This window comes from Podarcis cretensis (assembly GCF_951804945.1).
Source record: "Podarcis cretensis genome assembly, chromosome: 12".
Lineage (NCBI taxonomy): Eukaryota > Metazoa > Chordata > Lepidosauria > Squamata > Lacertidae > Podarcis > Podarcis cretensis.
In genome coordinates, this window is record NC_137181.1 from 170646 (window position 1) to 194009 (window position 23364).

The 23364-nt window shown below is 57.7% G+C and overlaps 2 protein-coding genes across 5 annotated transcripts in view; one reads left to right on the top strand and one right to left on the bottom strand.

Moving 5' to 3' along the window:
* Positions 1–56: 56 nt before the first annotated feature.
* On the top strand, positions 57–15720 carry ATG9B (autophagy related 9B). 3 transcript variants are annotated; one of them, XM_079948116.1, is made up of 15 exons: positions 57–285; positions 3389–3540; positions 3625–3668; positions 6127–6191; positions 6792–6965; positions 7672–7813; positions 8969–9717; positions 10557–10710; positions 11372–11551; positions 12430–12678; positions 12774–12985; positions 13453–13561; positions 13808–13868; positions 14419–14581; positions 15317–15720. In XM_079948116.1, exons 2-14 carry the CDS (start codon positions 3423–3425, stop codon positions 14538–14540), a joined length of 2379 nt encoding a protein of 792 aa, XP_079804242.1. In that variant the 5' UTR covers positions 57–285; positions 3389–3422; the 3' UTR covers positions 14541–14581; positions 15317–15720. The 3 variants fall into 3 exon arrangements, with proteins under 3 accessions (XP_079804242.1, XP_079804241.1, XP_079804243.1); XM_079948115.1 differs by lacking the exon at positions 57–285 and adding an exon at positions 714–868; XM_079948117.1 differs by lacking the exon at positions 57–285 and adding an exon at positions 714–868 and having other exon boundaries at positions 13453–13555.
* Positions 15721–16417: 697 nt separating this feature from the next.
* Positions 16418–23364, bottom strand: part of NOS3 (nitric oxide synthase 3) — a 40043-nt gene continuing 33096 nt past the window's right edge. For both annotated transcript variants that reach the window (XM_079996408.1, XM_079996409.1), the window contains 7 exons: positions 21392–21561; positions 20222–20432; positions 19932–20019; positions 18707–18828; positions 18472–18620; positions 17285–17479; positions 16418–16982 (listed from right to left, as the gene is read on the bottom strand). In XM_079996408.1, the coding sequence (XP_079852534.1) occupies positions 16851–16982; positions 17285–17479; positions 18472–18620; positions 18707–18828; positions 19932–20019; positions 20222–20432; positions 21392–21561 (1067 nt within the window). In that variant the 3' untranslated portion in view covers positions 16418–16850. The remainder of the gene's footprint in view (positions 16983–17284; positions 17480–18471; positions 18621–18706; positions 18829–19931; positions 20020–20221; positions 20433–21391; positions 21562–23364) is intronic.

Sequence of the window (23364 nt, forward strand, 5' to 3'; positions counted from 1 at the left end):
GGAGCCACGGGCAGCCGCGCGGCGCGTCCCCGCCTCCGGCCCCGAGAAGCGAGGGCGGCGCGCGGCGGGGAGAGAGAGCCATGCCCGCCCGGGAGGAGGAGGAGGAGGAGGGGACGCCGCTGCCGCTGCCGCGCTGCCCCGCCGCCAAGGCCCAGGCCGCTCGGGCGGGCCCCCGGCTCCCCCCCCGCTGAGCAGCCCCTCGGGCCGCGCGCAGAGATGGCAGCCGGAGCGGCGGAGCCCGGCCCGGGAGGAGCCCCCTAGGGCGGAGAAGGCGGAGGAAGCCAGGTCGGGCCCCTGCCGCCTCCCCCCGCTCTGGGATTTGGGGGAGGGGGCTTCTGGGCCAAGAGAGCCAGCCTCTGGGCAGAGCCAGAGTAGGGCACCTTGCCAAGGAGGAGCCTCTCTCTCTCTCTCTCTCTTGGGGGGCGGGAGGGGGGGGCTGTGAGGCCTAGTGGGGCTGCAGAGGGCCCGCCAGTGACTCACTCCCCCCCCCCCCGCCCGGGTGGCGCCCTGCCAGCTGCACAGCATGTTTACCCGGCCCTGGGTTGTTTATGAATTTGCTGCCCTGGGTATTTTTAGCTCGCCTGGTGCCTCCCCCCCCCGCCCTGGGATAGGGGAGAAGCCCATCCCCAGCGCAGAGGAGAGCCCACCACCCTCTCTGCCCGCTTTGGGCCGGCTGGGCGCTGAATCCTGGTCCCGCCTGCTTCTCCTGGTGCTGAGCCTCTCAGTCGCTGCCGGGATCGGGCCCTCCCTCTGCCCTGAGCGTCTCCTGGGTGACTCAGGGCTCTTGCAAGGCCAGCAGCAAAGGGCTGGTTTTCCTGCTGGACATCAACACTGGCGGATCCCCCAAGCAGATCTCTCTTGGGCAGCGGTAAAGGCAGGGCGTGGGGGGAGGCAGGGAGCCCGGAGGGGGGGGGGCGGCTGTCACTTTCTTGCCAGTAACTGGGGGTGCAGGTGAGGTGGAGCTCTCTTGGCTGGGGAGGGGGGGCAGAGGGGGGACAGGAGCCGGAACTCAGCATTCTTCCATCTGGTGCCCCCGAGATGCTTTGGGTGGCAACTCTGACCCAGCCGGTACAATCTGGTGGCCGCATGGCGCCAGGTCTGTGGCAGCTTGGAGCAGGCAGGGCTGGGCCTGGGGCCCAAGAGTCTGTCCTGGTCCAGGGGAGCTTCCTGAGGAGTGGGAGGGGTACCCCTGGAGGAGGGGGCAAGCGGAGTCTCTGGGGGGTGTTGCGTGGGACACACACACTTGTTTGTGTTTATCTCTGCTTGAGCTTCTTGCTCTGTCCTAACCATGAAGCGGAGCTCTCTCTTCTCCCTCCTTTGTCCAGTGGCGGGGGGGGGGGGCAGCCGCCCTCCTGGAGCTTCGCCTGGAGCAGCCCAGGTGTCCCGGCTGGGGCTGGTGGGAGTTGTAGCGCAAAGCAGCTGGAAGGCGCCAGGTTGTCAGAGGGCGGCCTTGGTATGGCTGGGAAGTGACTCAGCGAGTGGCAGGAAATGGAGCAAGGCAGATGGACAGGATCCAGGGCATTCCTGGCCTCTGCAGGTGACCGGGTGTGTAGCGTGTGAGAGGGAATGGGTCTTCCTCATGGAGGGCTGGATCCAGGCCCTGGCAAGCGGAGCGCACTCAGCAGTGCTTGTTTGGAAATGCCATAAAAGGAGAGAGCCAGGTTTTGCCCAGGCAAGCCTCTGCATGAGAAGGGAAGCTAGATGATATTGGCCTGGAGTTGTGAAGAAGGACCCCCACCCCAGCGCTCAGGCAGACCCAGGCAAATTCCCGGCCTCCTTTCTCCTGTCATTTGCAAAAAGTAAACAAGGGAATGCCAGCGGAGCCCAAGAGATCAGGTTACTCTCCCAAGGCCCACCCCATCTCACCTCAAAAGTCAGAACCTGTTTCTCAAACCCTCAGCAGACATGGTTTAGTGCCCTTGTTTTCTCTGTTAATGTTCAAGCCCCGCGTGAGAATAGGAGAGATGCTTCCCACCGTAGCAGGCTGCCCAGGAGACCGCCTCTCCGCCCGGCTTTCTCGTCCCTTTTCTCCCTGTCCCTTGCCAGACACCAAGCCTGGCCGAACAAGGACAGCGATTCACACAGCCCAGGCCCCAACCCGCCTCCTTCCCTCTTGGGCCTTGAGAGCAGCAGAGGGGGCCTGGTTGGTTGTTCCTCTGCCCTCAGAGGCTCGGGGTAGCAGGTGCCACAGGAAAGGGTCTTCTCTGTGGCAGCCCCTAAGCTGCAGGACTCCTCTGCACTCTACAGCTTCTGGAGGATGCTGAGACGCACCTCTTTCACCCTGACCCTTGACACTTGAGGTGTATAGATTTAGGACCCACCCTATCTGATGGCAAGTTGTTTAACTGTTTTCAGTATTGTCTTTTAACGTTGCAACCCTGGGACCTTGGGCTGAAGGACGGGAAGTAAATAAACCCTTCTCTCTCTTTCCTGGCCAGCCTGTCAGCTGGCAAAACCCTCCTTCCCCTGGACTCTTGCTTCTGGAGCCAGGCCAGCCGGGTGAGCCTTTCTTGGGGAGACCTGCTCTCTTCTTACCGCTGGATCTGCTCCTTTCTCCCTCTTAGCTCTTTCACCCCCGGTTCTCAGGTTCCCCCCTTTTCCTTATCCAGAGCCACAGCAGGAGCTGTTAGGCAGAGGAAAGCGGAGCATTCTCCTTCCTTGGGTGGCTTCTTGGCATGGCTGCTTTGGTGGAGATTCCTGCATTGGAGGGGGTTGGACTAGATGACCCAACTAGGGCCCCTTCCACCTCTACTGCTCTATGATTCTTTGAAGTTTTGGATCTGCATTTTTGGATCTGCATTTTGATTTATGTGCAAATTGTTTCAATTTGGTTGTGTACTTTTTGGTGTGTTTTACTCATAACTTTTGTAATATTTGTGATTATGTAAATCTTGGCATGTTGCTTTAACTATGGAAAAGTGGCATACAAACAAAATGAGGGAGAGGAGGAGAAAGGGGCTCAAAGTCTCCCACCTGCCTTCTACTGATGGTTACCTAAAAACTTCCTTCTTCCTCTTCCCAAAATCAACCAACTGGTCAGCACCCAGTTTCCCCTCCAGGGACCCCCTGCGCCCTTCAGCCAAGTCTCCCCAGTCTCCCCACTCTCCCTGACCACAGCCCCATTGTTGGCAAGTGGGGAGTGGTCCCTGGCAACCCCCGGCTGGAATGGGGGGCTGCCCCTCCCCAAGTGTCCTGGAGATGGCCTTGTATCAGAGAGCCTGCACTTGTGACTCAGGAGGCCGGTTGCTGCCTCTCAGCCTAACCTACTGGATGAAATGGGGAGACAGAGAACTCTGCACGTGACCTGGAGCTCCTTGGGGGGGGGCAAAGTGGGATAGAAATGCAACAGTAGTGATAATCTGCCCCCTTCTCCCTGTGTCCCAATCAGGGTCTGACGGGAGCCGGGCAGCTCAGCGAACCCCATGGAGGTCAGTGGGAGCCACTATGGCGATTATCATCGCCTCCCCGACTACGAAGAGGAAGACTCTCCCCCTGAGGATGAGAAGGAGCTGCTGGTGCACGTGACAGAGGGGCTGAAAGGTACGTCTCCCCAGGCCTGGGAGGGCAGCTGGGGGGGGGGTCCTTTCAGCCAAGCCCCCCTTCTCACTCTTTCCTCCTTTGCAGATTCCTGGCATCACATCAAGAACTTGGACAACTTCTTCACCAAAATATCCTTCCTGGTTCTCTCTCTTTTTTTTTCTAATAATATTTATTCAAGTTTTAAAAGGTTACAAAGCAGAACACAATATATAAAAACAAAACATATTCAAGAGAAAAATAAAAATAGAAAAATAAAAAAGCAAAAACAGCTAAAAAGGGGAAAAAAGATACAATCCAAAAAACAAAAAAAGCAAAAGGACAAGTTAAACCTTAATATAACTCCCTTTCTTAACTTATCTCCTTGACCTCCTCACATCTCCCCTCTTTGTATTCTAATTCATATAGATATTTCAGCAAATCCTTCACCTTATTTTTATCCTTATATCTTATTATACTGTGATTTTCCATTCTTTCTTTCACCAATTAACCATCCACTTTTACTTTATTTAATCTTATTTCTCATTAAAACTTATATATCTGAACTTATTCTTGAAACGTTTCCCCTATGGTCAAAAAAAAAATTCCATTCCACGATTTTCCCATCTCTTTTAAAAGAAAAACAAAAAGAAAACAAAACAAATTATAATATATACATTTTAAATTCCCAATTTTCTTTCACCAACTCCCCTCCCCGGTTTCGGCCCCTAGCAATAGTTTCATGGATCTCGGAAAACCATCAACCCGGAGATCTTAAGTCCGAGGCTCTTAAATCTCTTTCATGTCCCCTCTGCCAGTCTTTTTGGTAGTCTTTGGTGTTAAAGAACAGATCTCGGGGAAGCTCCAACCCATCGGTAGTCATATTCCTTCCTAGCAGGTATGCCAGACTTCCGTAGTTAAAAGTAGGGCCTATAGGATATTCCAAATCTTGTTTCACACTCCTTTCAAATCCGAAGGCCCCAAAAGCTCCAACCTCCACCTGGCTCAGGTTTATATCCCAAAAGTCATTTGATCTCCACATAAGGTGATCTCTCCATCTTTCATTTTCCAAACCAATCCAGGCTTCCATCTCCAAAAACTGGCTCCTCCTAGTTGCCATCATGTAAGGCCTCGAATTATAATACACCATTTGCCTCTGTAGGGTTACGGCTCCCCCTTTCATCACTTTAATCACATCAAGTTTCTCCTTCTCAAATTCTTCAATTTGTTCAGTTGGAAGAGGTTCCTGTGCCGAGTTCTTGTCAACTTCTTTACTAATGCCCACTTTTGTTCCCAAGATTACAACATTGGTAGCCATAACATTTATCTGGTCTTGCAGCTTTCCCAACAGATAAAATGTCCTGTTCAATTCACACTCGACTTCCTTCCCAACCGCCATCCTTAAACAGTCCAAGGTCAAAAACTAGTTTCTCAGAGCTTTTATCTTTAAAAGCAATTTCCCAGCTGCATCCTTACGACAATATCCCAAAGCTCCCTCTAGCGGGACACAAGTACCTTTTATCACTCCTTCCAGCACAGACCCAAAGGTCCCATACGTAAAATTGTAACAGTTCCTTCCTTCTTTTTAAACATAAAATTGTAACAATTCCTTCCTTCTTTTAAAACACAAAAATGGACAGTAGAAACAAAGTCCTTCTTTTCTATCTTGACAGCTAGCTTGACAGCTGTCAGATTTATCTATTCACTGTCAACGGGCTCTCGCAGACCACTTCCGGGTTTAGGGAAGTGGCGCTTCAATTCCCGAATTTTAACCTTCTCCTGCAGGCTCCCCTGCTTCCAAAAAAAAATATTGATAGTGGTTTCAATCAGTGGAATTTAAATCCTTTACGTAAGACTCTCCACGACCTTAGTTAACAAATTCTTTGCTTCAGTATATTTACAGAAAGGGGAGATGGACTTCCTGTTTAGACCTTCCCCGATCGGTACCAATTTAAAAATACTTTAAAAGTCCAATTTCCATTCTACTCACGGGTTGTTGTTTGAAATCCAATTGTCCACAAGAAAAAGTCAGCGCTCTCCGGCAACGGCTACGCGGCTTCACTCCGTAAAAATAGCAGTCGATTCAAAACACCGCGCCGCTCACCCCACGTCACTTCGGAACCCCCAAAAAGGGGTTTCCCTGCGGCTCCTGGTGTCAGCCGAATCCCACGTTCCCAGGCTTCCTCCGCCTGGGATTTCTAAAGGGTCTCCGCCTTCGCCGCGGCGGCACGATCCGAATTCCACGGAGCGGGTTCCTCTCAGTCAGAGGAACGCCGCCATTGCCGATGGCGCTAACCCGGAAGTCCTCAATATCCTTCCTGGTTCTTGGGCATCTTTTGCTCAGGAAGGCCGCTCTGCAGAGCCGCTGGGCCAGAGTTGGCATGAATATGCTACAAGGACTTCCCAGCAGCTAGGGAGCACCTCTGAGCATGAGCAAAGCGCATTTCCCTCCCCGTGTGGGGCTCAGCGGCCCCAGAAGGCATCTGGAATCCCAGAGGAAGGGGGAAGGGGATGCTATGTGCTGGGGCCCCCCTCTTTTCTAGGTGGCTGCGGGGGGCGGGTCTCCAAGGCAAGGCGTAGCAGAGTGGTTTTCCTTAACAGATCCTGCACATCTACCATTTCCACCAGAAGAACGGCTTTGCCTGCATGATGCTCTCGGACGTCTTTGAGCTGGTGTGAGTACCCAAAACTCCCCCCTCCTTCTGACCCCCTTCATTGCTGGGCCCTGGGGGGAGGAGGAGGGAGCTGGTGGGCATTTGGGGCAGGGCTGCTCCTGAGAGGGGAGCACCTGCCCACCCTCCTCTCTTCGCTCTGGGAGCTGTCTTCGTAGAGTGGGGAGGGGTCCCCCAGGGTCATCTGGTCCAGCCCCCTGCAATGCAGGGCTTGTGGCTTAAGATGATCCAAGCTCTGCTTAAAAACCTCCCGGGAAGGAGAGCCCACCAGGAAACAAGCCTGATCATCTTCCACACAGCGGCCTTCAGCTATTTGGAGGGAGCCCCTCGTATCCCCTCTCGGCCTTCTGGTCTCCAGGCTGCATGGAGGTGCCTTTCTCCGTCCGCAGTGGGGAGGCCCAGGGGTCTCCTCCGGATCTTCCTTCCCTGTTGGGCAGGGCAGGGGGTGAGAGGGAGCCCCCACGGCGGCTGCAAAGGGTCCCACCAGGGAACACATTCCATTGCAGGCAGGTTGGGCCAGATGCGCCCTGGGAGTCCTGCAGGCTGAGGGTGGGCCTGGGTGGAGGGGGCTCTCCTGACCCCACTTGGCTCCTCTCCCCACAGGCAGTTCCTGTTTGTGGTCACCTTCACCACCTTCCTGCTCTGCTGCGTGGAGTACGACGTGCTCTTTGCCAACCGGCCTGTCAATCACACTCATCCCGGAGGGGGCGCCCTCCCCGAGAGGAACAAGGTGACGCTGCCGGATGCCATCCTGCCGACGCCCCAGTGCGCCCAGAGGTGAGGGGGGGGGGAGATAAGAGACCCTCCTGCGGGGAAGGGGTCGGCCCTCGGGAGCCCCAAACCTCCTTTGCAGCCGGGGGGGGGGGGAGGTCCAGTTAGATAGATGCTCTGGAACTCCCTGCCTCTTGACTCCAGGCAAACGCCTTCGCAGTGTTCCTTTTGGCACCTGCTGAAAACGTTCCTGTTTAGACAAGGTGGTGTGAGTTTTAATGATTTAACTCTTGTATGTTGTGTGCTTTTCTGGGTTTTATTATTTTATCTTTTTGTGAACTGCTTTGAGGGTTTTTTGTTTTTGTTTTTATGATATATAGCTAGATACACAGCTGCCCCTGCATTGTAGGGGGTTGGACTAGATGGCCCTTGGGGGTCCCTTCCAACTTCATGGTTCTGTTCACCTGTACGTACGTATGCACACGTACACGCATACAACCCTTAGCAAAGGGTCAGAGTTAATCCAGGTTGATGAATCTGGAGCGACCTAGTGCAACCCAGCCAAGGTCCCTCAGAGGGGAGAAGTCCCTCCCCAACAGCCTTAAGCCTTTCCCCAGCCTGGACCTCAGAGGATGCTGCTGCCCGTGCTTGCAGGGGAGAGTGTTGGTCTCGCACCCGGGTCCTGCTTGGGGTCTCCCTCCCGTTGTCCTCGGCTGACCCTCCCCTGGCCAGGCTGATTGGGCCCTGGTGTCCCCCCTCTCCCCTCCCTCAGGATCCGTTCCAGTGGCTGGATCATCTTCCTGCTGGTGATGGCTGCCACCTTCTGGGTCTACCGCCTGGTGAAAGTCCTCTGCAGCCTCTTGGGCTACTGGGAGATCCGCACCTTCTACACCAAGGCCCTCAAGATCCCCTCGGTCAGTGAGCAAGAAGAAGAACAAGAACTTTATTATTTATAGGCCACCTCTAACATTAAATACCTCCCAGCACAGAGGGGGCGATGGGTGCAGCAAGGACCCCCCCCCCTTGTTCCTTGGGAGGCAGCTGGTGGGTCTGCTGAGTCTCCCTCTCCTTCATCCCCCCCCCATTACCTCCCCTCTGGTGCCTCCTTTGGCTGCTCCCAGAGGCTGCTGACATCCCACCCCCCAGATTGCTCCTGCATGTCTGGGCCCCACGGCTTAAGTAGAATTTCATTGCAACAAGGGACGCCTGCATTTCTGCCAATAGGAAAAGGGGACAGTCTCTTCCAAATAACTCTCGAATCCTTAAGGTCTGCCCTCCTGCCTGACTGAACAGGGCCGTTCCTGTGCTTGAGCATCTGTGTGTGTTTCCTTGCTGCCGTGGGGGCAATGTTGTCGGTGGAAGAAGGAGTCGGAGGCAGGACTTGAGGGGTGAAGGAGCGTTACCCCCTCTCTCCCCCTTTGGGAGATCCTGATGGTCAGAGACCCAGTGAGCAGGTTGGGGTTGGCCTCCCCCAGGGACAGCAGCCTGACTTTGGGGAGGGTCCTCAGGAGCTGCCTCCTTGGCAAAACTTGGGCTCCCATTTTCTGGATTTCACTCTGTAGGCTGATCTTCGGGGGGGGGGGGGGCGGGGGTGGATGTCATTTTTGGCTCTTCCTTGAGGGAGGGAGGCTGGACTAAGTGGCCTCAATGGCCTTAAGCAGAGATCCTTTGTGAATCAGATGTGAAGCGGGGGGCCTGATCCTGCAGCGGCTGCCTGTTTAATTCTGAGCTGAGCAGGAGCGATGACTTCCTAAGCCCCACTTTAGCAAGCCGGAGTGCCTGTAGGGAGGTCTATTCATCCATCCATTCACGTCGGTTTATAAAAATATTTGTGTCCTGCTGGGTCCTGAAAAGAATATCTGAAAGCAGTTTACAGCGATAAAAACCCAGAACCATCGGGGGGGGGGGTGTTCTTAATTGCCTGCCTAGGCCTGGCAGGTGTTTAAAAGTGGGCCCAGAAGGAGGCTGCTGAGTCTCCAGGGACAGAGAGCCTGGGGGCTGGGGGTCCTCTCCCCCCCCCCCGCCGCCGCCCAGCGTGTCCCTCACCCTCCTCTCTTGCGCCCCCGCAGGACGAGCTGTGCAACTGCAGCTGGCAGGAGGTGCAGGCACGGCTGATCTCTCTGCAGCGGGAGCAGCCGATGTGCGTCCACAAGCGGGAGCTGAGCGAGCTGGACATCCACCACCGCGTCCTGCGCTTCAAGAACTACCTGGTGGCCATGGTGAACAAGGCCCTGCTGCCCGTGCGCTTCCGGCTGCCCCTGCTGGGCGAGGCCGTCTTCCTGACGCAGGGCCTCAAGTACAACCTGGAGCTGCTCTTCTTCTGGGGGCCGGGCTCATTCTTCCAGGGCAAGTGGAGCCTGCAGCCCCAGTACAAGCGGGCGGGGGCCCGGCTGGAGCTGGCGCGGCGCCTGGGGCGAGGCATGGTGCTGCTGGGCCTGGCCAACCTGCTGCTCTGCCCCTTCATCCTGGTGTGGCAGGTGCTGTACGCCTTCTTCAGCTACACGGAGGTGCTCAAGAGGGAGCCGGGCAGCCTGGGCGCCCGCCGCTGGTCCCTCTTTGGCCGCCTCTACCTGCGCCACTTCAACGAGCTGGACCACGAGCTGCAGGCGCGCCTCAGCCGCGGCTACAAGCCCGCCTCCAAGTACATGAACTCCTTTGCCAGCCCCCTGCTGGCCCTGCTGGCCAGGAACGTCTGCTTCTTCTCCGGCTCCCTCCTGGCCGTCCTCATCGCCCTCACCGTCTACGACGAGGACGTCCTCACCGTGCAGCACATCCTCACCGCCATCACCCTCCTGGGGGTCATCGTCACCGTCGCCAGGTGGGTCAGGAGGGCGGGCGCATGTGGCCCTCCAGAGAGCCAGGGCCGGAAGACCCACCTGATGCGGCCCTCCACCTCCTGCTGCCGAAGCCCATCTCCCGTTCCCCTGGTCCCTGTGGCCTTTGGCCAGGCTGGCAGTTTTAGCCCCTCGAGGTCTCAGGTGTGGGCTGGGCTTCAAAGGGAAACCCCAGCGAGTCTTCAGCTGTGATTTCTGCCCTCAGATTAAAACCCAGCCCCGTAATAGGCCTGCTGCCCCGGGGGCATCCTAACCAAGGCCGGCTCCAGGGAGGCTCTCCAGTGTGGAATTGCTGGGCTGGAGGTCTCCAGCAGACAGGCCTCTCTCCGGCTGGGCCTCCTCTGCCCTGCGGAATGGGGGCACCTGGCACTGATCCCTCGCCAGATCCCAGGTTCTTCTCACATTGAGCACATGGGCGGTATTTCAGGGCTTGTACTTGGCTAAGTTTTATTCAGAATAGACTCATTGGAATGGATGGACCACAGTCACATCTGTTCATTTCAGTGGGTCTGTTTAGGTGACTGCAACCCCATATTTTCAGTGGGTAGCAGAATTTTGTGGAATGGTCGAGTCAGAAGGGGACCCCTAAGGGTCATCCGGCTCAACCTCCTGGCAGATTGCCTTCAAACCTCCACCTTCCGCCACACATCCACCCAGACAGCAAATCCTGGTGGCGAAGCGCTGGATGAAGTCATGGAGGGGTGCGGGGGAGGCTCCTTTCGCCAGGTGTGCCCCCCCCACCTTGATGTCCCCAATTCATGGGGGAGGGTGTTTGGGCCGGTCTTCCTGGGTGCTGACGAGACCCCCCTCCCTCCCCCTGCAGGTCCTTCATCCCGGACGAGCACCTGGTGTGGTGCCCAGAGCAGCTGCTGCAATGCGTCCTGGCGCACATTCACTACATGCCTGACCACTGGCAGGGCAATGCCCACAAGGCGGAGACGCGGGAGGAGCTGGCCCAGCTCTTCCAGTACAAGGCGGTGAGTGGGCGGGGGGGGGCGGGAGGAGGTCTTTAGAGGATTTGTAGCCTGCTTTTCACCCAGAAAGGCGCTCAGAGCAGCTGACATGCAGTCAATCAGCAGCTGCTCTTAATATTTCTTCATATTGTGTCTTTTTCATAGTTCAGGACCCAAGGCGACTTACACAGATAGCAAAAGCGAAAGACGTTAGCTAAAGGCAAAAACGTTAGCTAGAAGCATAAAGCTAAAGGCAATTTTAAAAATGTAATTAATCATTAATATAATTAAAACTAAGATTTAAAAGGTGTGCTAAGAGCACAGGCCTCAGCAATAGAGACATGGCAGCGCCAGTCCTTTCTCAAAGTCCCTTTGGAACCAGGAGCTCTCGGCTGTCGGAGGACGGCCAGCGAGGAGGGAGCCTGTCTGGTGTCCCCAGGCAGGGAGTTCCAGAGTTGCCTGGGAGCCCCCACCCAGAAGGCCCCTCTGGGTGCCCAGAAAGGCTGGGAGGCAGTGCTGCCCGCAGGCTTAGAGTGGAAAGAAGGCATTGCACAATTAGGAAGAGGGACTGGGCCGGATCCTTCAGCCCCCTAGTGGAGCCCCTCTGCTCCCTCTCATCCCGCATGCCAGGGTGGGTTTTGGGGAGGGGAGACTGGCACTGACACCCCCCCCCCCGTGCCCCCAGGTCTTCATCCTGGAGGAGCTGCTGAGCCCCATTGTGACCCCCTTCCTGCTCATCTTTGCCCTTCGCGCCAAAGCCCTGGACATCATCGACTTCTTCCGCAACTTCTCGGTGGAGGTGGTGGGGGTCGGGGACATCTGCTCCTTTGCCCAGCTGGACATCCGCAACCATGGCAACCCACAGGTATGGGGGGGGGAGCTGGAGGTGGCAATCTTCACGGGGGGGGGGGGGGAGAGATTTCAAGTGCTAAGGCCTGTTTTCCAGCAGCCGTGTGACCCTGTGCCTTCCCTGCATCCAGTCAGTGTGGCCAGTTGGGGGACAGGCATTTCAGTTTCTTGTTTCCGGGCGGAATTATTCTAAAGTGCTGCAGGGGGTTGGATGGAGCCCCCCCCCATGAGAGGCAGGGTGGCATAGTGGTTAGAGTACCAAGCTAGCACCTGAGAGAGCCCAGGGTTCCAATCCCCACTTGGCCATGGAGCTCGCTGGGTGACCTTGGGCCAGTCCCTGCCTCTCAGCCTCACCTCCTTTGCAGGGTTGTTTAAGTGGGGGGGGGAACCATGTGTGCCCCCTCGGGCTCCTTGGAGAAAAAGGGGGGAGGTCAATGCAATAAATAACACGATACCCACTGACAATCCTAGTCTCACACAGCAGCCCCATTTTACAGGCAGGGAGACTGAGGCTGGGAGTGTGACAATGCCAAGCAGAGGACTCCCGGGCTTCTTTCCTGCAGCCAAGCCCCCAATTCTGCTGGACTTGGGCCTATTCTTCTTCCCCTTACTGACATGGGGGGTACATGGCTCAGTGGTTAGAGCAGATGCCCACGAGCCCCCTCCCATCCTGCCGTTTCCAGCAACTGGGATCCAGAAATATTTGCTGCCTCCAGCCGTGGAGGGCAGAGCCTGGCCAAAGTGGCTGGGAGCCTTTGGTCCACACAGGTTGGTGGCCCCCCTGCCTTTTCTTGCTCCTGAATCCCCAGCCGCCCCCTTCCCTGCGTGTCCCCCCCCCCGAGTCTTCCCTGTGCCCACAGCCTCCCTGACTTGCTTTCTCCCCCCCCCCCCCAGTGGCTGTCCCAGGGCCGGACAGAGGCCTCCGTCTACCAGCAGGCAGAGAACGGCAAGACGGAGCTCTCCCTGGTCCACTTTGCCATCACCAACCCGCGCTGGCAGCCTCCCCCCGAGAGCTCCCTCTTCATCGGGCACCTCAAGGAGAAGGTGCAGCAGGATGCGGCCCACGCGCCCCCTGCCCAGCGCCTCCTGGCCGAGGCCCCCCTGGGCGCCTCCTTCCTGTCGGACGAGGGACCCTGCACCGTGGTGAGTCCTGGGGACGGGGGAGGGAGCCATCTCTGGGGTCCTGAGCCCCCTTTCTCCTCCTGGCGCTCCCTCTAACCACCTCTCCCTCCCTGCAGCCGGAGGCCCTCCTGGCCAGTGTCCTGGCCCACCCTGTCCTGGCAGCGGGAAGTGGGGGTCTGGCGTCCCAGGCAGAGAGGCGGCGCTTTGGGCAGCCGGGCAGCGCAGCCGGTGCAGCTGCCAGCATCCTGGCCTCCCTCTCCTGCTCGCAGCTGCCCCGGCGGGGCGAGAACGCTGTCTACCAGAGCGACAGCACCCTCCCCGGAGACAGGTAGGCAGGGGGGAGACCTGGCTGGTCTGGGACCTGGGCGCAAGGATGGCGGCGCTGGGTCAGGCCCAGGACTCCTTGGCTCCGGTGCTCTGACTCCCAGATAGGGAAGGAGGGAGCTGGTGGGGGGCTGGAAAGAGACCCTGGGGGGCTCCATTGGGCCCCTGCTGTTCCCCACCCCATTCTCTGTCCCCCACCCCATTCTCTGTCCCCCTGCCTCTTGATTTCATCCTTGGGCGGCCCACTGCGTTTCCCATTTCTCTTTTCCTTTTCTCCCCGCTCTTTTCTGCTTTCTCTCCCAAGTGGTTCCTTCTGCCATCAGCAAAGAAGCCGCCTGGTCTTGGTGGGGAGGGCCCTGTGGCCTGGGCTGCAGAGGGGCTGGTGGAGGAGGGTGGGGGGCTGCCCCCTGCCCAATCCCAGCTTCTTGCAGCCAGTGTGCCAATGGCTCCCTGCCTTTCTGTGCCCACCAGTGTTGCCCCACCTGAGACGTGCCCAGGGCCCCTCAGCCGCTCAGTGCTGCTCTCTGAGTTTGCCTCGGCCGAGATGAGTCTGCACGCCATTTACATGCATGAGGTGAGTGTTTGGGGGGGGGAAGCAGCATTGTCTTCCTACAGCGCAGGGGTTGGACTAGATGGCCTCTGGAGATCCCTTCCAGCTCTGCTTCCTCTGTCTCCCGGGTGGTGGGCCGGGGCCAGAGCATTCTTGGGTCTCCCCTGTGTGGGATCCCTGGTGGAGGGGGCTTGGTCCTGGGTGAGCTCCCCCAGGGATCCAGTATGCCCACCCTCTCAGGCTGTGGCACCCTCCTGACTTCCCTCTCTCCTCCAGCTTCACCAGCAGCAGCACCAAACGTCGCCACGCTCGCCCTCACAGCCCTTGGCGCAAGCAGGTGAGCCTCTCCTCTTGGGCACTGGAAGCGCAACACTGCCGGGGCTCCCTTCCCTTCCGGGGGGGGGGGTCCTTACCTGGGGGCGCTTCCCCCAAGATTCCTCCCTCCGATGCTCCTGGCTTGAGAGCCAGGCGATGCCTCTGGGGGGGCCCTTAGCGGGGGCTGGAAAGAACATTTTGCCCAGCATGAAGGAGGCTTGGTCTGCTCCAGGGTGAGAGCCGTTTCCTTGTCAAAGTAGCCATGGCCGAGTTGAGAGTCCCTGGGGGCTGGGTCCCAATGGCCCTCCGGCCTCTGCTTGCCTTTCCCTGCCCCAGGCGGGGGTTAGGGGGGGTCGCTTGCCTGCCAGTGGCCCTCCCTGCGTGGCCAAGGTGCAAAACTGTCTCTGGAGCTCCTGGAGTGTAATAGTCACCTGCCCCCGAGGGGAGCGAGGAAGAAGCAGAAAGACATTGCTTTTCCTATATTGTAGTCTTATGTTTTGAACCGCCCTGAGATACAGGTTTAATACAAATCTCATGTGGGTCCCCCGCTCACTTCCTTCTCTGCCCTGCAGCTTCCCCCAGGCCCTCTTCGCATGTGCGCAGCCAGGATCTAACCCTTGGGGGCTGGAAAGAGGAAGAGCAGGAGGAGGAAGAGTCGTCTCAGGCACAGCAGCAGCAGAGGGAGAAGAGCTAGCAGCCGCCATCGCCCTTCGCATCGCCCAGCCTCCTCTTGACGTGAGTCTCCTTCCCCTCCTGCTCTCTGACCCACAGCCTCCCTCCGTGGGGCTTCACCTGAGCTCAGGGGGGACTCTGCAGAGCTCAGCCCCACGCTCCAAGGCCTCCTTGCCTGTCCCTGAATCCCCCCCCCCAATTCCCTCAGGGTCAGGGTTAGGGGAGGGTGGCAGCACCAGGGCAAGGATTCCTGGCATCAAGGCTGCTTCCTTCCTGGAGAGATAGGGCTAGAGATGCGAAGGCCTGGAGGGGGGGGGGACGACAGTCGCCTTGCTTTTTTTTTTTTCCATTTTTTCTGTGTGTCTGCAGAGAGGGTCAGCAGCTCTGGGCGGCTGGCTTTGTTCAGACACCTTTCCCCTGGGGAGTCATGGCCACCGACTTGGGTGGCGTTAAAGGGGAATCGGATAAATCCTGGAGGAATCAGCATAGAATCCTAGAGTGGCAGAGCTGGAAGGGGCCGCGAGGGTCATCTAGCCCAACCCCCTGCAGGGCCAGGACTCTTTTGCCCGTGACCCTGAGGTTCAGAGTCTCTTTCCTTCTCAGCCAGTGGAGCTATCTCAGCTGCGGAGAGAGGAGGAGCCAGGATGGCTCTGGCTGGCCCCTGTGGCTGCAGGAGCCTGGACGAGAGGGGCCAGACCCCATGGCCCATCCTACGTGCCTTGCATGAGGGTTTGGTACCTGGGGTCCAGCCCCCCTAACCTCCCCCCCAGCCTAACCCTGCCTGTTTTGCCCCTCCAGGTGATGGCTGCCGCCGGTGACTTGCTGGAATTCCTCCCCCCCACCTCCCGGAGCGTGGCCAGCCAGAAGAGGAGCAGCGCAGGAGTGGAAATGCGCCTGATGCCCGCCCTTGGCTGGCCATGGACTCTGACGGGAGGAGGGGACCCCCCCCTTCCTGGCTTTGGGTGTGTGCCCTCCGCGGGGGTGAATAAGCTATGGGCCGGATCAGGCCCTGCCCGGTGCTACTCATAGAGCTATAGGGGTCCTGAGGTTGATGAGAGGATGGCTGGAGCCAAATGCCCCCCCCCACCTTCCTCTGCTGCTATATGACCTGCGCTGTGCCCCCCACCCTTGCAAAGCCGCCCCCGGGGGCAGGGGGCTCCAGCTCAGGACCCTTTGGGGAAAAATAAATGTTTACAGATGTGGCTAACGAGAGAGATTCACTTCCTATGGACACCAGAATCCTTTTTACTCCTCTGGGGCAAGGTGGGGATTTGAAGGAGGGACCGTGGGATTGAGGGGCTGCTCCCTCCCCCTTGAACACTCCAAGCGGCTCTTCAGAGAAGGCGGCAGGTAGCTGGTTCCAATTGTCAGGTCATGTTCTTGGCTTAAAGGTAAAGGTACCCCTGCCCGTACGGGCCAGTCGTGTCCGACTCTAGGGTTGCACGCTCATCTCGCTCAAGAGGCCGGGAGCCGGCGCTGTCCGGAGACACTTCCGGGTCACGTGGCCAGCGTGACGAAGCTGCTCTGGCAAGCCGGCACCAGAGCAGTGCACGGAAACGCTGTTTACCTTCCCGCTATAAAGCGGTACCTATCTACTTGCACTAGGGGTGCTTTCAAACTGCTAGGTGGGCAGGAGCTGGGACCAAAAGACGGGAGCTCACCCTGCCGCGGGGATTCGAAACCGCCGACCATGCGATCGGCAAGTCCTAGGCGCTGAGGTTTTTTACCCACAGCGCCATCCTGGCTTAGGGCAAGGGAAATAAGGGCTGAGTCCCATTTCATAGAACTGTTGAGTTGAAAGGGACCCCTAAGTGTCATCTAGTCCAACCCTCCGATGCCCTTTCCCCTCTGGCCTAAGGCTTCTCTTGCTAAGAAGCTTCTCTATTCTTACAACCCGCGGACGCTGCCAGATGGTGCCTTTATTTTCCACAGTTGGGTACAATTATTTTAGGAAGAAAGAGCCTGGCTTTCAGGCTGTCCTGGGACCAGGAGTTTGGATACCTTGTCTGCTTCCGCCATCATACATCCCTCGCAGTTCAAAAAATGCTCTTGGCGCTGTTTTAAAAAGTGGCCGGAAGGCATAAGATTGAGGAGCGATAAATGGAAGGACTTGTTCATGCAAATGACGGAACTCCCTGGAGGCAGGGAGGCCCTTAGAAAAGGACCGATTCCTGGAGGAGGAGAGGCTGTTGGGGGGCTCCTGGCCAGGCTGGCGGGGCTCAGGGGGGGAGCTGCTCTTCTAAGACCCTCCCCTCTTTGGAGAAAGGAGTGCACGGACGCCAGGGCAGGGGGGGGAAGGCTTCTAATGGCAAGATCCGGAGCTGCGAGGGTCTCAGAGGGACGGGGTGAGACTGAGCAAGGACTGGCGCTTCTGCTGGGAGATGGACTGGCTGCGGATGAGCGAGGCCACCTCTTGCGTGCGGAAGGTCAGGCCAAAGATGTCCTCGTGGTAGCGGTTCTGGTCCTGGGAGAGAAAGAGGCAGCGTCAGATCCTACACACACAGACGCACACCCCCCCCCCCCGGGCACTTCATTGGAAGGGACCCCCAATGGCCATTGGTCCAGCCCCCAGCGCTGCAGGGAAGGAGGGCAGCTGCCGACTGTTTCAAGGTGCCCCACAATTTGGTGCTGCTGATGCATTTGCTGTGACCCAAGGGGGCCACCCCCCCCCCCCTGTAAGACCCTGCCCTGGGCAGCTGAGGGCTGCCTGCCTGCGCTCTGCCTCCAGCGCTGGGGTCTGGCTGGGGGGCTGCTTCCCTTCCTCACCTGGAGTTCGCTGATCTTGTCCCCGGCCTCCGCCAGCGTCATGCCGCCCTCCTTGGCCAGGATCTGTTGGACGGTCTGCAGGACCCCCGTTGCCATGGTGACGTCCCCACAGACGTACATGTGGCCCCCCCTCTGGCAAAGGACCTCGTGGACGTAGCTGGGCAGCTCCAGGCGCAGCAGGTCCTGAACGTATGTCTGCGGGAAGAGGGAAAACCAGGCCCGTCCATCGTAAGACAGTGCTCCCCTGAGCACAAGCAGAGCGCCACTCCCTCTTTGCTGAGGAATCGCGGCTGCTCCTTGGGGATTGGGATCGGGGGGGGGGGGGCAGCACTGGAACTGCACCGGCCTCCTTGGCCAGCCTGGTTTTACAGAGGCTGCCCTTTGCCTTCCTGACACAGAACAGCCTGAGAATGATAGAACTGTAGAGTTGGAGGGATCCCAAGGGATCATCTAGTGGTCCCACCCCACAGCTCAAGAATCCCCAACAGGTGGCCCTCCAAGCTCTGCTTAGAAACCTCCAAGGAAGGAGAGGCCCCCATCTCCTGAGGGAAACCGTTCCTTTGTCAAAGAGCTCTGACTGCCAGAAAGGTCTTATTTGTGTTTCAAAGGAATCTCTTTTCTTGCAGTTAAAGCAGATCAGAAAGGGGTCCCCGTTGGCCGCCAGCCTTGTTTTGTGGAGGCTGCCTTGGGCCTCCTGGCCCAGAACAGACTGGAGGGCGGAGGAGGAGGAGTTAAACTGTGGAACTCCCTCCCACAGGAGAGAAGTTATAAAATTATGCAGAGCCTGGAGAAAGCAGAAAGGGGATTTTTTTCTCCATCTCTTAAAACGCTAAGACTAGTAGACTTCCAGTGAAGCTGAAGGTTGGAAGATTCAGGGCAGGTGAAAGGCAGTCATCCTTTCCTCCTGCAGGACGCAGGGATGGCCACCATGTTTCTGAATGCCGGTTGCTGGAAGCCCCAGGACAGAGGTTTTGAGACTCCAGTTCCCATCATCCCTGACCACTGGTCCTGCTAGCTAGGGATCATGGGAGTTGTAGGCCAGAAACATCTGGAGGGCTGAGGTTGAGGAGGCCTCTCCGAGGAGGGACAGGGCTGCTCTCCTCAGGCCTCCTCTTGTAGTGTGAGAAGAGGCTGATGGGCTACTGGCTAGAGACAGGGGGCTCCCCCCCCAACTCCTATATTATTACCTTGGGGTAATCTGGGTCACGGGAGAAGCAGGTGAGGACGCGGCTGAGGACCCCTTTCTGCTGTGCCTCCTGCACCTCCTCCTTGTAGATGTGGTCGTAGCGGGAGCTGCGGCAGCCAAAGACCAGCGTCATCTCGCCCGGGGGGAGCCCTGTGTGGGGCAGGAGGGGGTCAGGGCTGGGATGGGCAGAGGCCACCCGCCCCCAGCCCAAAGCCTCCCCAGCCCGCCTGACCCACCTTCAGCCTCCAGGCTGTGCAGCCGCTGCTGCCAGAAGCTCCGGAAGGGGGCGATGCCGGTGCCAGGCCCCACCAGGATGCAGGGGGCTGCGGGGTCCTGGGGCAGCTGGAAGTTGGGGGCGCTGTGTGGGGCAGAGACACCAAGAGTCACTTGCCTGGCGGGTGACAGGAGGGGAGCCTGGAAGCTGAACACTGGAAGGTTCAGCCCAGGCAAAAAGGAAGGGCTTTTTCATGCAACACAGACTGCGGAACTCCCTGCCACAGGAGGCAGCAACAACCACCAACCTGGGTGGCTTTAATAATAATAATAATTTATTATTTGTACCCCGCCCATCTGGCTGGATTTCCCCAGCCACTCTGGGTGGCTTCCAACCTAACATTAAAATACAATAACCTATTAAACATTAAACGCTTCCCTAAACAGGGCTGCTTTCAGATATCTCCTAAAAGTTTGGTGGTTATTTTTCTCCTTGACATCTGGTGGGAGGGCATTCCACGGGGCAGGTGCCACAGCCGAGCAGGCCCTCTGCCTGGTTCCCGGTAACTTGGCTTCTCGCAGCGAGGGAACCGCCAGAAGGCCCTCAGCGCTGGACCTCAGTGTCTGGGCAGAATGATGGGGATGGAGACGCTCCTTCAGGTCTACTGGGCCGAGGCTGTTTAGGGCTTTCAAGGTCAGCACCAACACTTTGAATTGTGCTCGGAAACATACTGGGAGCCAATGTAGGTCTTTCAAGACCAATGTTATGTGGTCTCAGCGGCTGCTCCCAGTACCCAGTCTAGCTGCCGCATTCTGGATTAGTTGTAGTTTCCAGGTCACCTTTAAAGGTAGCCCCACGTAGAGCGCATTGCAGTAGTCCAAGTGGGAGATAACCAGAGCATGCACCACTCTGGTGAGACAGTCTGCGGGCAGTTAGAGGACTGGAAAAATTCCTGAAGGAGGAGGAGGAGAAAGGTTGGGGGAGGGAGTTCCACAGTCCGACTCTGTGTTGTGGGTGTAACATGTGAAGAAGTGCTTTCTTCCAACATCAGCTTTGTGGGACGTCCACAAGAGCAGGAGAGACATTCTTTTCTGGCGTCTCAACCGCGTGTGCCTCTTTCTCTGGGAAAGCAGGTGGGGAGTTGGGCTCCCTTCCTCTGGGAAGCCTCGCTAAGGCCAGAGGAAATGTTTGGATAGAGCTGCTCCTTCAAAGTCCCAGCTCAACACCCCCCCCCCAAGACCCCTTACCCTCGGACGAAAACCGGCACCATCTCGCCAGGCGCCAGCTTTGAAAGCCACGTGGAACAGACGCCAAAGTGAAGGGGCCCCTTGCCGTCTGCGGAGCAAAGCGGGGAGCAAAATGAGAGGCGGCCTGGGAGGTTCTCCACCCCACCCCACCCCCAAATGAGACTGCCTTCCCCCTCCCCAGGTGGCCAAGGTCACCCCTGCGACCGACTGTCCCCTTAGAATCACAAGATTGCAGAGTTGAAAGGGACCCCAAGGGCCATCTAGCCCACCCCCCCAAAAAAAAAACTCACTCTGGCTGTGGTAGTTGAGCACGGCCACGGTGAGGTGCATCTCCCCCGGGTGGGCGCTGGGCGCTGAGCTGAGGGAGTAGTAGCGCGGCTTGAGCAGGGGCAGCTGGGTGAGGAGCAGCGAGGGCGGCAGCGGCACCGAGGGGAACTCCTCCAGCACCTCCTCCAGGGTGGGGCAGCGGAACCACTTCCACTCCTCGTACAGGAGAGAGTCCTGCGGGGGCAAGAGAACAGGTGGAAAGGAGGAGCCCCACCCCAAGCCCAAGGAGGGCAGGGAGAGGCAGTGGCGCTTAGCGGTTAGAGTGTCAGGCCTGGGAGAAACCAGTTTCAAATCCCACCCCCACCCCGCTCGGCCGTGAAGCTTCCTGGGTGACCTTAGGCCAGTCTCTGCCTCCCTCTCAGGGTTGCGGTGGGGATGAAGCGAGGATGGGGAGAACAGCCCCGTCTGCCCCCTTGAGCTCCTTGTAGGAATAGGTGGGGTGGAAATGAAATGCCGTATTTGTCGCTCTATAAGACGCACTTTTCCCCTCCTAAAAAAGTAAGGGGAAATGTGTGTACGTCTTATAGAGCGAATGCAGGCAGGAGGCTCTGCTCAGCACTCCCTTTAAAGAGCCCCGTGGAGCGTGTGTGCGGCTCTTGGGGCCTTTTCTCCCCGGGGGAAAGCCCCCAAGAGCAGCACATACGCTCTGCATGCTCTTTAAAGGCAACACAGTTCTTGGGGGAGCCTTCCTCCCGCTGCCCAGGAGAGGCTTCGCGCCGCTGAGCCAGAAGCCAGGACAGCAAGAGGCTATCCCAGAAGCCAGATTCCTCTTGCTGTTCTGGCTTCTAGGATTCAGAATATTATTATTTTTTGTTTCCCTCCTCCAAAAACTAGGTGCGTCTTATGGTTTGGTGTGTCTTATAGAGCGAAAAATACAGTAGATTAAGACACCTGCAGGAACAAGAAAGTCTTAGTTATGTGCCTTAGTCATGGGGAGGGTGTCTAATCTCAGGTGGGAGGGAGTTCCGCAGGCTGGTGCATCTGAGACACAGGAGGTGAGCTAAGCAGGGTGGGCTCTGTGTGTGTGTTAGAGATAAAGGGGTCCATAATGCACAACACCCTCTCCCCAGCTTCAAGGTCGTGTGGTGGGAGGGAAGAATACCTATTTGCACCCGCCCTCCCCCAGCCCCTACCTCTCCCAGCCGCTTCAGCTTCTCCCTCTCAGCTGGGTCTTCTGCCAGCGTGGACAGGATCTGGAGCAGTTGGGCGCTGGGGGGCGTCGTGATGTCCAGGAAGAAGGTGAGCGCCTGGCGCAGCGTGCAGGGGGGCAGGCGGGGGCTGGGGACCCACAAGCGCTTTGGGCCTGAGGAGGAGAAGCAGGAGGGGGAGACTCAGCGGCCGCAGGAATTTCCAGCTGCCAAGCAGCTCAAAAGGCTTTTAGTCAGGCTTCACCACCACCAAATGGTAGAGTTGGAAGGGACCCCCAAGGGTCATCTAGGCCAACCCCCTGCAAGGCAGGAATCACAGAGAAAACATCCAGGACAGGTGGGCATTCAACAGCGGAGAAAGGAGGGGGAGGAACCAGGATCCACCCGCAGGGCCCCTCCCCCTCCCATCTCGAGGAGATCAATCCAGTTTGCTCACTGCAGCCACCCAAGCATTTGTCTGCAAAGAGGAGCTGCAGCATTGACAAAGTATCAGTCCTTACTGGTGAGCCCATACTGGCTCATCTAGACACTTCTAAAAACTATAAGGAGAGCCTGCAGGATCAGGCCAAGGGCCCGACTAGTCCACAGTGGCCAGCCTGGGTCCAGCTCTGGGTGCCACAATTTAAGAAGGGCACTGTGGCGTTTGCCTCCTAGGACGGGTCAAGGAAAGGGTTAAAATGGGTGTGATGTGATTGGCCAGTGAGAACGCAAGGGGGGAGTAAAAGATAGTGGGAGGTTTTGAAAGTCAGCTGAGGTTTGGGTGTTGGAGAAGGAAGAGGGAGGATTAGGTTTGGGTTGGCAGAGTTGTATTGTGAGAGAGTGAGAGGAATTGTTAGGTTGAGTCAGATAGATAGTTGGAATAATCAGTTTGGAGTTGTTAGGAACTAAGATTAGAAAACTGTCAAGAGAAAAATAAATGGAAACCATACGCTTGTTCCTGCATTTAAAAACAAACTGGATGTTAGGGGCTCAGGAGCAGAGGCACAGGGAAGAGAGGAGATGGAGAGCGAGGGGGAAGAATCCGAGGGGAGCGTAGGAGAAGAGGACAGTGGACCGAGGGATTCCATGAGCCTCTCCAGCGAATCGGAAGATTCACAGAAGGGGGCGCCAGTGGCCAGGGGTAGGGGGTTCCCAAGGGGAACGCCCCAGGAGCAAGGGGGCAGCAGGGACTCCCAGAGCAGTAGTTGGAAATCAGGACCAGCTTCCCCACCAGAGCAGAGTGGGGGGGAAGAGTCCCAAGGATCGGGGCCAGTGCATTCCCCACCAGGGAGAGAAGATAAGGCAGGGCTGACCACACCTCCATCGGAGAGTCAGACAACGGAGGGGAGGTCAGATCCGGCCAGTATCCCGGAAGAGGGAAGCAGTGACAGAAGTAGTGTAACGGTCAGGAGGAAGGTCACTGGGTTGGCGCGAGAGGCAAGTTCAAATGTACAGGAGCGCGGGACAGCAGAGAATGAGGATTGGGAACCGGGTCCTAAAGCCCGCCGGAGGGAGGGGGAGGAGCTAAGCGACTCAGCGTCGGAAGAGTCCAGAAAGGGCAATGCCCCAGCGGGCAGGAGGACCCAGAGGAGGAGAGAGCAGCGGAAAAGGTGGAGCCGGGCTAGGATCTTAAACTGGTGTCATAGGGGAGGAGACTCAGACGGGACTTCGCCGGTCTAGGCTTTAAGATGTAGAGCTGCGCGCTACGGCTTTGAAATGGAAGCTAATCCTTAATAAAGACTTTTGTACATAACGACAGCCTAGCATTGGTCCTCTGTGAGCTGGGACCTAGAGGCAGCTCTGACACTTGATTATTTGTTTATGTTAACAACTGTCTGGACTCCGTGTGTCCCGTGAGAAGCGGGGTGGTGGCAGCAAAGAAAGCAATCGCAGTGGTGGCACAGGGTCAATAGAGCGTGAAACGTCCGGGGGGGCCTGTGTGATCGCCACAGGCACTGACAAGCTGGAAGGTGGGCAGA